The 14,737-nt window shown below is 40.9% G+C and overlaps 1 protein-coding gene across 1 annotated transcript in view; it reads left to right on the forward strand.

Moving 5' to 3' along the window:
- The first annotated feature begins 756 nt into the window (after positions 1–756).
- Positions 757–14,737, forward strand: part of LOC139442083 (bifunctional glutamate/proline--tRNA ligase-like) — a 52,112-nt gene continuing 38,131 nt past the window's right edge. Inside the window, exons 1-11 of the mRNA XM_071222865.1 lie at positions 757–860; positions 5,506–5,593; positions 6,051–6,150; positions 7,110–7,266; positions 8,055–8,209; positions 9,207–9,292; positions 9,894–10,020; positions 11,064–11,256; positions 12,521–12,692; positions 13,639–13,763; positions 14,429–14,537. Of these exons, the coding sequence (XP_071078966.1) occupies positions 815–860; positions 5,506–5,593; positions 6,051–6,150; positions 7,110–7,266; positions 8,055–8,209; positions 9,207–9,292; positions 9,894–10,020; positions 11,064–11,256; positions 12,521–12,692; positions 13,639–13,763; positions 14,429–14,537 (1,358 nt within the window). The 5' untranslated portion in view covers positions 757–814. The remainder of the gene's footprint in view (positions 861–5,505; positions 5,594–6,050; positions 6,151–7,109; positions 7,267–8,054; positions 8,210–9,206; positions 9,293–9,893; positions 10,021–11,063; positions 11,257–12,520; positions 12,693–13,638; positions 13,764–14,428; positions 14,538–14,737) is intronic.

Here is a 14,737-nt window from a genome sequence, read left to right on the forward strand (position 1 = left end):
TGATCCCATGAAGATCCGGGGTAGAATAGGTCTTCAGCAAACCATGCGTGAGGCGACTATATGTATGCTTGTCGTAAGAGGCCACTTACGGGATATTATTTGCATCAACTGGTTTGTTCCCGTTAACGAACATTATAACTGTACTTTTAGTGCCATTATATTTAAGCTGCCACATATTTAGATACCAGTGACCTATTAGAAACAGTGGGGGCACGTTAAGGCGCCGCAATTCGCTGTTAAAGAGTGCTGTGGGCACGCCAGAAACGCATGATTGCGGGTTCGAATCCCGATCCGTATATATTTCTAGGTTTGTCAGTACCAAATCAGTGGATTTCACCATTTTTGAAGTGAGTGAGTTGGGTTTAACGCCGCTTTTTTAACAGTATTCCAGTTACATCGCGGCGTGTCAGCTTAATGTGGGAGGAAAGCCCGAAGTGATGCAGGTCTCAGACGTTTACCACTTTGGTGAAACCCACGAGCACGGGTATGGTGCTGACAAACCTAGAAACATAATCGGGGAATTTTAATCCTATGTTAAATTTATCAACATATCATTTATATAATATAAGTGGCGGACACGCATTGTTCTATCGATGATTGCACGTTGTTACATCGTGGGAAAACATAAGATGATGACGACATGATCGCGCAATCAGCAACATTAGCTTTTGCCACATGCAACTGTATGCCCATCGCGAGCGCTTTTTACGGAAATACCCGAACGTTGCAAATGTTTTCATCACTTCCGGTGCCTGCCCAGGGCTTTAAGAAGGTAGCATCAGATACTGCTCTTAGAATTTCTGCTGATTGATACATGATGGCTCTCAAGGTGGTCATAAGCAAAGACAAGCCAGCTGCAGGTAACACATATACGCAAAAGTGTTTAATTATTGATTAGTCTCATATGAACCGGCTAGATGCCATCGGAACGGGCACGTGTTCTCCTAGTTCAACCTATTGTCCGGTTTTCGATCACAATATTCTACTGTCACAAAACAAGATTTGTCTCCTTAGGTTTCCACTCTGTTGTGTCTGCAATTTGTTATATGAAATCTAGAAGTGAATCAAACGGATCAAATAAGAGGAGTGAGCTAATTGGAGACATTTCCAAGTTCTAATGTGAAATCGGTTCTTTTTAGGTTGTTTGTTTATGACATCCAGCCACCTTGTGAGAAAGCAAACATTTGCAAAATATGGCATGCACATGCGTTGTTATAACTGCCTATAGTTGTTACAAAATGTCTTATAAATAAAATGCAGAGATTTCCAGAGGTCGAAATAACATCCTGTCAGCTACCTCATGACTGGTAACATTTCAGTCAGGATAATTAGTGTTTATTCCGAACAAGGGGCGGTCGGGTAGCCCAGTGGTTAAAATGTTCGCTCGTCGCGCCAAAGACCTGGGTTCGATTCCCGACATGGGTACAATGTGTGAAGCCCATTTCTGGTGTCCCCCGCCCTGATAATGCTGGAATATCACTCACTCACTCACTATTCCTAACATGTCATTGCTGCACTGATAATTTTGAATCAGACATTGATATGTGACTAATTTACCAGATAGCAAGAGCTACCTATGTGATTATAGAGCTGTAGGCTAAATGTTTACCACACAGAGCAAAATAAATCTGATAGGCTAATGATTATTTACTCCGGCATCACAATGCTCACAGGCCCCTGAAGCAGGCTAGTGATATTCCTAAAACACCAGACCCATATATATAAATAGACTATTAATATGTATGGGGCTGGTGTTATAGTAATATCACTTTCCTGCTTCAGGAATTCATGTCCAGCATGTACTTACAGATGCGAGCCTGCAAACTTTCAAGGCGAGCTAGGTTAGTTTTGAGTTACCATCTTGCCTAGGTTGTTGGGTGTAAAAATGACTCGTGGAATTCCCAGTGCTGCATGCCTATGGCAGTGTCTTTAAAGGGACAAAACAAGGCACGGTTGGCACGGAGTAGTATACTGTGTCTGAGTATCCATGTTAAACTGCAGCATGGTCTCTCAGTTGGTTACCATTATAAAACACACACATACACACACATACACACACACCCAAATGCACACACATGCAAGCATGTTGCTATTTAAGTGCAATAATCTTGTAAATGTTATTGTGACCTATGGCTGAGATCGTCCTCACGAGAAGTTGTAGAAATTGTAGAAAACCAATCACAAAAAGACTGTGACCATGGAAGATGAGATATTCATGACCAACTGTGCATGGAAACAAATTACAACCACAACGATTAAGAACTCTTGGGAAAAAAGGACTAGGCGATAGGTTCAATGACTTCGAGTGGTTCATAGAAACTAATGTCACCAATCCGGTTGCCAAATACCGGGACTGTTCCGGCGAAAATGCCCATGTTCAACTTCAGTCCAAGTCTGGCGACATGTGACGACAACCTCCCCATCACAGAGAGTAATACTGATGATCAGTTGATTGAGCATGCTCAATAAACTGGTGATGAAGATGAAGAAATTGTGCAGCAATCCCCCAGTACAACCCTTCTACAAGCAAAACTACTGTAACTTACATATGATAAAGAAAGACATTCAAAATAAAAAGCTGCAATGCATCACAAATTATTTCAAGTAATTGTCCTTTCCTCCCACATTAAGCTGACATGTCATGATATAACTGGAATACTGTTCAAAGCAGCTTTAAACCCAACTTACTCACTTCAACCAATTGTCAATTCAATTAAACATTAAAGCTAAAGTGAAAGTTAAAGCTCTTAAATAAAAACAATCTATCAGTTGGATATATATTTATTTTACAACTATGAATCATACTCCTATGTACTGTACTCTAAAGTTGCTCCATGAAATCTATTAAGATATCAAAGACCATTCAACAGTCAGCGATCAGTTTAAATCCAATCTATCTATTTTTTTCTTAGCTACCTAAATTCAGGTATTATAACCCATTGTTTTTTTCATTGACTTTTAACATTGCTTTAAGCTACTATTTTGCTCATATAATCCATTTGAGAGTTCTAACATTTCTTATTTATTACCATAAGAGTATAATTTGAAATTAACTTAACGCTTGTTATTAATTAACATAATCCTTATAATCTAGAAAAATAACAAGTATATACTGTTGTGTTACGGTGGGTTACCTGTAACAATGTTCATATTTAACATTTATAAAGTAATTAGGTATACATTTGACGCGAAAAAGATTCAGGTAAACATATATCTTGTTCAGGGCTCTATTCTTCCTATAATCCCATTCAGCATGTATCTATTATCTTATTGAAGTTGGTTTAATATTCATATTAAATTTGTCTAGATGGACTTTCGTTCCTCTTCCAGGCTAGATATGCAGACGGGGAAAATACATCTGTGTGCAGATATAAGTCAAGCTTTTTGAAAATGAGAATATGTGTAATATTAGAAGAGCCATATGCAGCGTGTGGTTTATCTATCATCAGATTTCATTTACAGATTACGGTACTTGTTTACTCATGTATCACAGGGCTGGTTGTTATAAAACATGTATCGCGGAAACAGCAGAAAATGATCAAAATGTCTATCAAAGAGTACATGGCAGAATAGTGTCATTAACAGCATCTGTCACATGTTTCACCCGTCAATTATTTTTATGATCACTGTTATTATTATTATACTGGAATAGTAATTGACGAAGTAAATCTAGAAAAATATCTCAGGTCTATTTTATGTTATTTGTATTCCAATGAAGGGAATTGCTCAATCAGAGCAGAACTCCAAAACTGTTGAATACTTTTAGATGAAACTTGCTCTAAAGATGAGGCTTGTGTTGAACTGGTGCCTTTTGAAGATTTGAGAGCTTTAATTTTAAACAAAAAATATGTTTCATGACAAGAAGTTGGACTTAACTGAAAATGAAACTTGTGTTTGTTTCCGGCGCACTCTTAAACAGTTGAGTATTTCTAGATGAAACATGCGATACAGATCAGTCTTGATCTGGTGCCTTTTGATAATTTGGGATCTCTGTTTTGAAAAAAAATGTCTTCATGAGGACAAGTTTGACTTTACTGAAAATGAGGGTAGTGCTTGTTTCCAGAGCAGAACTCCAAAACAGTTGAATATTTCTGGATGAAACTTGCTATACAGATCAGTCTTGTGGTGAACTAGTAGCTTTTTATAATTTGGGATGTTGAAACAGCTGCAGAGAGCGTATTCCTCATGCATGACGCGACTTGCACAGTATAAATACAGGCTACAAAGGGTTCTGTTTTTATTTGAAATATTTTCCACAAGAGACTGTTTTGTCAAAGTGTAAAAGTAGGGATGTGTTTTGAGTAAGGGAATATGCTCGAAAAAAATGGGCCTCCATTATTTTTAAGGGATGCAGAGTTACTCGGACTCTACATTAATTAACAAAATTGTTCATCCATGAGAACTTGTCCTTTAAACACCAATCTCAATTAAATCAAATCTTAGTTTTCGCTAACACTAAACAAAGATCTGAGGACACCCCATTACAGGTCTCGATTCAAAAATTAAAAACTGAGCGAAAGAACATTCTTTAATGTCTAATTGATGGCCTAGATTGTCGGTCAGTACTTCCCACAGGCTATGTAAAATCTCTTAATTTCAAATGTTTATCCCATTGAGGCGAGAGAGAGATGATGATTTGGACGGTTTCAATCGTACAACCCATAACTGTCCTTCTGAATTCACTGTTAACCTTTTGTAGGTTGCATGATTAGAAAACACATTCTGACAGTCACTTTTCTGATCTTGCTGGATGAAAGGTGTTTTGACGTAACCTGTAATGGGATGTCCTCAGAACTTTCTTTAGGTATCAGGAACTAAGATCTGATTTTAATGAGATTTATAAAACATAGAAACAATAATATACTACAGTAGTCATTGGTAGTATTAGTAATAAACTCCACTTGGAGAAGTGTTTGTTTTCAAATTGATTTTATACCTAATTTCTGCTTCTACACAGTTCCAAGATTATTGGTAGGGTAGCCTAGTGGTTAAAGCGTTTGCTCATCACGCCTAAGACCCGGGTTCGATTCCCAACATGGGTACAATGTCTGAAGCCCATTTTCCTGTGTCACGCGCCGTGATATTGCTGAAATATTGCTAAAAGTGGCGTAAAACCTCACTCACTTGCCAACCCACCTGCTCCTAGATTATCAAAATCAATAAAAAAAATAAAAAATCTTATGTAACAGTGACCACGTGACTACAGAGTTTGTCGTAAGAGGCGACTAACAGGATCGGGTGGTCGGGCTGCATGTCATTGTATCCCAATTGCGTGGATCGATGCTCATGATGTCAATCACTGAATTGTCTGGTCCAGACTCGATTATTTACAGACCGCCGTCATATAGCTGGAATATTGCGGAGTGCAGCGTTAAACAAACCAAAACTAAAGACTACAGAGCCAGGAACCTCATACTTCCTTGTTCGAAGGCAGTGTTTATAATTTTTATGGTGGTATTATTTGTAAAGAATAACTTGTATGAATGGTGTTTACTTTGATTTCAGCTGCAGTAGTTGCGGTTGAGTATTTGAAGGCAAAGGGTGAGGACGTAAGCTGGGAGTTTGGTCCCTCCAACAGCCTCACAGTCAACAAGTAAGTAGAACTGCCTGTGTAAGTTTTAAATTAAAACTTAACAGCAAAATTTAAAGGCAATTCAACATTTTTGAAGTTTGTTTGGTTGTAAAGTTAGAAGAAATGTGTGATTCATTCGTTTCTTAGGGTATCATGCTTGGTCCATCTGACCAGGACATGACTTCACCATTCACTATGATTAAGATGGAATAATGGTGTGTCATAAAACTACATTCACTCACTCATCGTTATTTGCATTAGTCCTCATGAAAATTAGGTTAAAATTTGTCTGTGGCAAACCATACTATTCATTAGTGTCGAGTAACAGGATCAGGTGTTCAGACTCCATTACTGAATACTGTCATGGCTGAGATATTGCTGAGTGCAGTGTAAAACAAAATGCAAACAGTATTTGCATTAATTGAAAGTCACAGCAAAACAAGGAATTAAATAATGTAAAATGTTTACTTGTTTACAGGGATGTGAATTTCACTTTCTGCCCCTCCATTTGTCGCTATCTGGCCCGAGCATTCCCAGCAGCCGGACTTCAAGGGGGACCTGTTCTGGAGAAAACTGAGGTGGGATTTCATTTGAAATAGTCATTTGTAATAATAGGGTTGTCATGACTCCCCTATGTAATGCGAATATTAACCTGACATAAGGGCATAATAAATTAATTGCCAGATTATCATCCCCACCCGACTCACGACTAAACCCCCTGAAAAATTAATTCATGTTTATGACAAGGATTAAACTGGCGTGACTCTTGTTGTGTGCCTGTCTATCGTCTGCTTGCTGTCGGCTGTCAAGATGGTGCTCGCTATTTTGAAAACACGAGAGGGTATGCCTGTCCTTTGTCAGAGTCTGTGAGAGGGGCGGTCGGGTAGCCTAGTGGTTAAGGCGTTCGCTCGTCACGCTGAAGACCTGGGTTCGATTCCCAACATGGGTACAATGTGTGAAGCCCATTTCTGGTGTCCCCCGCCGGGTGATATTGCTGGAATATTGCTAAAAGCGGCGTAAAAACCATACTCACTCAGTCTGTAAGTTTGCTTTTGGGGAACATGACAAGTTATCGTCAATTGAGGATTAATTCATAATCGCACGAGTACAACTTGGGGCAGTAAAAACGAAAATAGGTTTGACACGGATACATCCGACTGGTACTGTTGAAATCAATGTCTATTTGTTATCTTTGTTATTTCAGTCACCCTTTGCTCATATCAACTTGATGACTTTAACAAATATTTTATTTTAGTAAAGTATAGATAAAAAGCCTCCCTCCCCACTTTTGGAACAAAAGTGGATGATAATCAAGCAATTAATTTATTATAGCCTAACAACACAGCTATCCTTGTATCAATTTGTGTTTCAAGGCTGTATGGACTCTACACATAATAATGATGAAGGTTTGTGATGACTCGGCCCTGATAACTGCTCCGACTTGTGTGGAACAGTTTTTGTCTGGATGAACAGTTTCAGTGCATTGTTGTTACCATGGTTACAGATGTTAAGATATGACCTGATTTGACTTGTCCAGGTTGACCACTGGATCCAGTTCGCTGGAGGTCAGCTGTCCTGTGCGTCGGACTTCGTAGATGCCATCCAGTACCTGGACAACGTGCTTGGCTCCATCACCTTCCTGGTCGGCCACAACTTCACCATCGCTGACTTCATCGTGTGGGAGGCCCTGCAGAGTAAGACCAAGATTTCGGTGTCCTTTGAGGTGTTGCACGTGGTTGATACTAATGATTAAGACATCACTTTTGATTGACTGCAATATGAGAAAGTGCTAAACATCTACTGCATCAAACCGCCTCCATGATCTAGTGGTAGAGCGTCCGCCCGGAGAGCGGAAGGTCCAGGGTTCGATCCCCGGCCAGGTCATACCAAAAGACGTTAAAGGTGGTCGTCACTAAGGGGCTAAAACAAGGGCTGGTCAGCTCGGAGTCAGTATAATGTGTCTGAGTGGGGTATTCATGTTAAACTGCGGCATGGTATCTCAGTGAGCTAGCATTATAAATCGGCATTACTCCGGACTAGTACAAGCAGCCACACACACAAACACACACACGCACATGCACGGCACTCTATAAGTGCAATAATCTTGGACGCGACGTTAAACCCAATTTCACCTCACCTCACCTCACTCTACTGGGCTCTCATCGGGGGCACGGGTGGCCCAGTCATCTCAGGGGCTGTCATTTGCAATGCAGAGTTGCAGTGTTGCATCCCTTGGGCACGCCAGATCTATGATTGTGGGTTCGAATCCCGGTTCTCTCCAATTATGTTACTAGGTTTGTCAGCACCATGCTTGTGCTCGTTGGTTTTACCAAAGTGTAAACATCTGAAACCTGCACTACTTCGGGCATTCCTCCCTCATTAAGCTGACACTCCGTGATATAACTGAAATACTGTTCAAAGCAGCATCTCTCATTTTGACAATTAACGTATTTGTCCTAAGGGTTACATTAATTTGATTCAGCCAACGGCCAGTGGCACTCAATGCTGGAGAAGGGGCGTGCTCCTCCACACGTCAAGCGTTACTACAACTTCCTGTCATCAGAGGCTATTTTTGCATCCACTGTCAGCAAGCTGCCAAAGGTCGAGATCAAGGGAGATAAGCGAGGAGATGGTGTTGTAAGTTTACTACTATTGATAAACATTTCCATTTTAAATAGGAAAATCACCAATAATTGTGTGATGACATTTCAAAACTTTCTTCTTATATCATTTATCATGTTTAAAAACCTAGGTTAGATTGATTGTCGTTTCTGAAAGACTTATGAGGTATGAATGGCCTAGTCATTTGCTGTGCAGAGTTGCATCCTGCAAGTAGACAGAATCCCATGATCATGGGTCTGAATCCCAGAATCACACTGATTACGTTTCTAGGTAAGTCAGCAGCAGGAGTATGGTGGTAAACAACGAAGATATGCATTACTTTGGTCTTTCCTCCCACAACAAGCTGACACATTGTGATATAAACTGAAATACTGTTCTCAACAAAATGATTTGTTTCTCGGGAATCTTTTTTCTCAAAATTTGTTCTGTTGATGTTGGGATTTTGTGATTTTTTTTCTATTTGGCCAAAATGTGTGTAGTGTCATACTCTGTTGATGCTCAGAAGGAGGATGACATGTTGTCAAGAAGTCAAATGTCAAATGATTTCTTATTCCATGAGTTTGATATCAACATCTACCCATGAAGATCCAGGGTAGAACAGGTCTTAAGCAACCCATGCATGCCGTAAAAGGTGACTTTGCTTGTCGTTAGAGGCACCTAACAGGATTGGGTGGTCATGCTCGCTGACTTGCTTGATGCATGTCATTGTATCCCAAATACAGGGGTCGATGCTCGTGATGTCAATCACTGAATTGTCTGGTTCAGACTCGATTATTTACAGACCCCTGACAATGCTGGAATGCTTAGTGCGGCCTTAACCAAAAAACAAACAAAACATGATATGATACGAATGTCTGCCAAGAAATAGTTGTCATCAAATTGTCTTTGTTTTAGAAAAGAAAGAGAAAAATGTCCTTTGTATCTTCACTGTAGGAAAATAATAAGTTGGTTTGCAGCCTGATCTTAGTGAGGAAGAAACACTGATGTACCTGTTGTATGGGTTTTGTTTCAGGTGAAGAAAGACGAGGGGAAGTATGTTGACCTACCAGGGGCAGAGATGGGGAAAGTGGTCGTCAGATTCCCCCCAGAGGCCAGTGGGTACGTTGAAGCACTTCTTATTCAATGTTTTGTAAAGTCTTGTTAGATAGAGATGCATTGTACCTGACAATAATGCTACTATTATCTGATAGGGATGCTGCTATCACCTGTCAATAATGTTGCTGTTTAGTGTTGCTTGATAATGATGACAATGTTACCTGACAATGTTACCTGACAATGTTGTTGCTGTTACCTGACAATAATGTTACCTGACAAGGATATTTCTTGTACCTGACAATGATGTTGCTGGTTAAGGCTTTCACTTGTCACGCCAAAGACCTGGGTTCGATTCCCCACATGGGTACAATGTGTGAAGCCCAATTACATGTCCCCGTCATGGTAAAAGCGGCGTAAAACCATACTCACTCACTACACCATTGTACACAGGAGGGTAGTTGTTGTTGCTGGGATGATGGGGAAGCCTTGTAGTTAAAGTGTTCACTCCTCATGCCGAAGGTTCAGTTCCCAACATGGGTACAATGTGTGAAGCCCATTTTTGGTGTCCCCCTGTCGTGATATTGCTAAAAGCGGCGTAAAACCATGCTCGCTCACACTATGATGCTACCCATCCTGACGTGACTGAGATGCCCCTGTATTTCAGGTACCTGCACATCGGCCATGCCAAGGCAGCGCTACTCAACCAGTACTACGCAGAGGCCTTCAAGGGTAAACTCATCATGAGATTTGACGACACAAACCCAGCCAAGGAGAACGAGGAGTATGAGAAGGTAGGACCAAATAAAATAACCAATGGTTACAAAGGCAACAAACATACACACACAAATGCACCATAGCCATACACTGAACTAAGGTTAACTCAAAGTCACAGGTTCCCTGAAATATATGTGAAGCTATCTGAGTTATCTAATACTGGACCAGACTGCTGTGGTCTTGTGGATAGATCATCTGCCCAGAGAGTGGGAGATCAGTGGTTGGATCCCAATCCAAAAGATGTGAACAGATGGTCCATGTTGTTACTGTGGCTGGTTGTCAGCATTGAGGTGATAAAGTAAGGGCTGGTGGGATTGGAGTGTGTAAACTGTCTGAGTAGGGTATGGTTCGATCCCCGGTCCCGTCATACCAAAAGACATTAAAAGATGGTACTTGTTGCTACCCTGTCTGGTGCTCGTCATTAAGGGGCTTAAACAAGGACTGGTCGGCTCAGAGTCGGTATACTGTGTCTGAGTGGGGTATTCATGTTAAACTGCAGCATTGTATCTCAGTGAGCTAGCACTATAAATCGGCATTACTCCGGACTAGTACAAGCAGCCACACACGTGCATGCACGTCGCTATATAAGTGCAATAATCTTGGACGCAACATTAAACCCCATTTCACCTCACCTCACCTCACACTCACACTCACGAACACTCACGAACACAGACACATCGATTATATAAGAGCAATAATCTTGCTTGCAACGTGAAACCCAATTTCACCTCACCTGATTTTGTACCATGTCTACTACTGCGATACTGTTGAAAATTGAGATAACCCAACCCTCTTTGTATGAAGGTGAGGACACTATCTGTGATTTCACTGTTGTCAGGGGCCTATGCTTGTCGTAAGAGGCGACTAACAGGATCGGGTGGTCAGGCTCGCTGACTTGGTTAATGCTTGTCATCAATTTCAATTGCGTGGAGCAATGCTCATGATATCAATCACTGGATTGTCTGGTCCAGACTTGATTATTTACAGACTGTTGTCATATAGCTGGAATATTGCTGTCCCGTTAAACAACAAACCAACCAACCAATTTCACTGTTGTCAGGTCATTCTGGAGGACCTGGCTAAGCTGGGGGTCAAGTACGACATCTTCAGTCACTCCTCCGACCACTTCGACCGTCTGATGGGCCTCTGTGAGAAGCTGATCCGTGACAAGAAGGCGTACGTGGACGACACCGACCCCGAGACCATGAAGAAGGAGAGGGAAGAGAGGAAGGAATCCAAGAACAGAAACAACAGTGAGTACAGAATGGGTTGGGAAGATCCTAGCATTGCTTGGCTAGGACAGTGAGGGGAGCTGGCTCACTGTGCACGCTATGACCATGATAAACTGGAAAATATAATATTGACTCAAATGTTTGGCCTTTTGAAAAATGCCTTTCAGATCACCAATGACTTGTGTTGTTCATATAGGGAAGTGCCATGTTTGAATTGAGTTAGATTCAGTTAATGTTAAGACTAACATTAAGACTATGAAATCTTATATTACACAATACCCTTCTCGACTCTAAAAATATTTAAAAAAATAGTTTCCCTATGCTGATTTAGAGCTAGCTAGAGTTGCCTAGACTTGCTTTTGTATACTTTTCTGATTTACTTTTTTTAAATTCATAAAATAAATATATTCCACAGTCATGGTGCAGGACTAGTAAATGTCCTGCTGTGCCAGTTTTCTTTGCTCTTGAGTACTAATTCTAGAATAACCCCAATAATATAATAGAATCCTTGATCTTCCAACACCATCCTCATCAGGGTCTCCAAAGTACAGTTAACGATGGTTATAACAAACTCAAAGGGACCATTAATTTTCGTTATGACCGCAGTTTGTTATAAGCAGATATACAACATATATACAACAAATGCACAGGACCAAAAATCAGTTAGTTATATCCATCAGATCGTTAAAGTGTGTTCGTTATGAACGTACTGTATTCTAATACACTTCTGTTACCTGTGTCAGTTGGACCTTTCCTCCAAAATTAGGTGATATATCTGAAATACTGTGCAGTGCAGGTTAAACCCACTGACTATCATAAGGGTAACGCTATTTTTCAGGGCATTATTATTTGCAGAAGCCCCAGGTCTTCCATAAACGGCCCGATGAAGGAGGGCAGTTGAAAAGACCGAGGGCTTCTGCAAATGATAGTGCCCTGAAAAATAGTGTTACCATTATTATAGCTAAAATGGATGGAATTTGTTTTCAAATAAAAAGAAACAACAATATCTGTTTTGAAACATTTACTGCAATTAACACGAATGCCACTGGCCCACTTTTACAAATATGGAAACGTCATAGAACAAACCAGATGAAGTCACTATTCAACATGACGTCACCTATCCCTATCCTATGACGTCACCTAACAACGGGCGTGATAATGGCAATATGAGGGCATTATCAAGTTACAGTGGCCCGCTGATTTCTGATAACATGCGGGCGGTTTAATGATAATTCTATCCATCTTAGCTATAAATTGCCTTATGACATGTTGCTGCCTTTACCAGGCGTTGACAAGAACCTCAGCATGTGGCAGGAGATGGTGCAGGCCACTCCACGCGGTCAGCGCTGTGCCGTCCGTGCCAAAATCAGCATGGCATCTGACAACGGGTGTATGAGGGACCCAACCATTTACCGGTGCAAGAACGAGCCTCACATCAGGACAGGGACTAAATACAAGTAAGTTTGACAGGCATACCGTATTCGCCGTATTAAGGGCCCTGCCCTGCACCAAAAAGCACCCCCCAACCGACTTCCAGGCTAATCTGTAAATAATCATAATAAGTGACCCAACAAAGACTGAAAATTTAAATGACAGTTCATATTTTTACGTGCATTTTACAGATTTTTTTAAACAGCAGCTCTGAAGGGGTATATAATTGCCCCACTTCGTCAGTTTTTCATACCGATTCATATTTGTTTTACCAAACAGGTACTTGTAATTGGTTTCGACCTGCATTTCTTTATTCAACCTTCTTACATTATTCTGCCCCTGCGTTTGATAACTAGTATAATTTCAGATTTTTTTTCTCCTCCCTCACACACTCTCTCACCATCTTCCCAAGGCAAGGGAGTTAACTAACTAAAAACGTCCAGATTCCACCCTTGCCGAACTAGGCTGCTATTATGGAGTTACATTTTGGCAGGACTAATGAGTCAATGCACAGTCCAATCAAAATCACGCAACAAAATCGAAATCCGGTTTGAAAACAGTCGTGCAGATTTCGGTTGATTGCAGGATTTGCAAAGCATGTGCACCGCCAACTCGTTGTCAACATATATTTTCCAAATCTTTTCATGTTTTTAATCAAGGTGCTAACGCATTTCGTGATGTAAGACCAGTTTTATCACAACATAGACCTTGATTATCGATCAGATTGTCTTTACTGGGCACCACTGTTTTGTTTGAAGCAAATGCGAGAGATGGAATCTGATTGGTGTGAAGGAGAGGCTTAGAAGGGACATAACTCGTAATAGCCACTGGTGGCGCTACGATAGAGCCCACGAATTCCAGCCTAGTTCAGCAAGGGTGGAAACTGGACTTTTAAAGTCAGTTAACTCTTTTGCCTTGGGAAGATGCTCTCTCACTGAATGTGGTTTGTATGCAAACAATGTCTGTTTCCAGGGTGTACCCGACTTACGACTTCGCTTGTCCAGTGGTGGACAGTGTTGAGGGAGTGACCCATGCCTTGAGGACCACCGAGTACCACGACCGAGACGACCAGTATTTCTGGTTCATTGACCAGCTCGGTGGGTTTCAGTGCCTCGTACTTTAGAATTAAGTGGAAACAGAAAAATATATCTGCTGAAAAAATTAGATAAGTTCCCAAGCCACTGTTTTTGAGTGTGAAAGTATCTGTCCTGTGTATTACAATATTCTGTTGTTTGTATTACTTTAGAAGAAATAAAAGTCATGTTGCATTTTATGACAAGATTATTTCAAAGAGGAGCACTGCACATTTCCAATCTAGACTTTGAAAAATGTGTCATGTGAGACAATATCTCGGTGTAATTTGGTATTCCAAACAGCAGCTTTCTGTTTCTCAATTCAATGGGATAAACATTTGAAATGGAAGAGACTTTCCATAGCCAGTGGGAAGTACTGCCAAACAATGTTTTCATCTATTAGACATTCCAGAATTTTCGTTTGTTCAGGTTTCAAATTTATATTTTGATTCATAGTGGGAAATGGAGTCACCAGTCTCAAACTAGCTGGAGAAAGCTGCTTTCTGATTGACTAATGTCGACTTCTTGGTAGTCGTTTCTTTGGTTGGTCAAAGTTTGCAAAAGGTTCTTCTCACATGACCTGTAATGGGATGTGCTCAGTTCTTTATTTTAGCAGTAGCGAGAACTTAGATCTGATTTTAATGAGTTTGGGCCAATACTGACCAATGTCCAACTGTGTCTTACAACAGGGTTGAGGAAGCCACACATCTACGAGTATAGCAGACTGAACCTGCAGAATATTGTCATGTCCAAGAGGAAGCTCACCTGGTTTGTCAACGAGGGCATCGTCGAGGGCTGGTAAGTACTGATAGAAGTGGATGGCAAGTGGTCCTGTGCACAGCGCACAGATCACTAATCAGGTGAAGTTGAGCAACGTCGGTCTTGGGGAGTGGATGGATTGGTGACCACGTTAAGCAGCTTGACTCCTGAGAGTTTCTAGGGCTTCAGTCCTGCCCCACACTGAAGGACGTGTAGCATATGTGGTGTCTCCTTGGGCA

Source organism: Haliotis cracherodii, unplaced genomic scaffold (genome assembly GCF_022045235.1).
Source record: "Haliotis cracherodii isolate W230 unplaced genomic scaffold, xgHalCrac1.p SCAF_5, whole genome shotgun sequence".
NCBI classification, from domain to species: Eukaryota; Metazoa; Mollusca; class Gastropoda; order Lepetellida; family Haliotidae; genus Haliotis; species Haliotis cracherodii.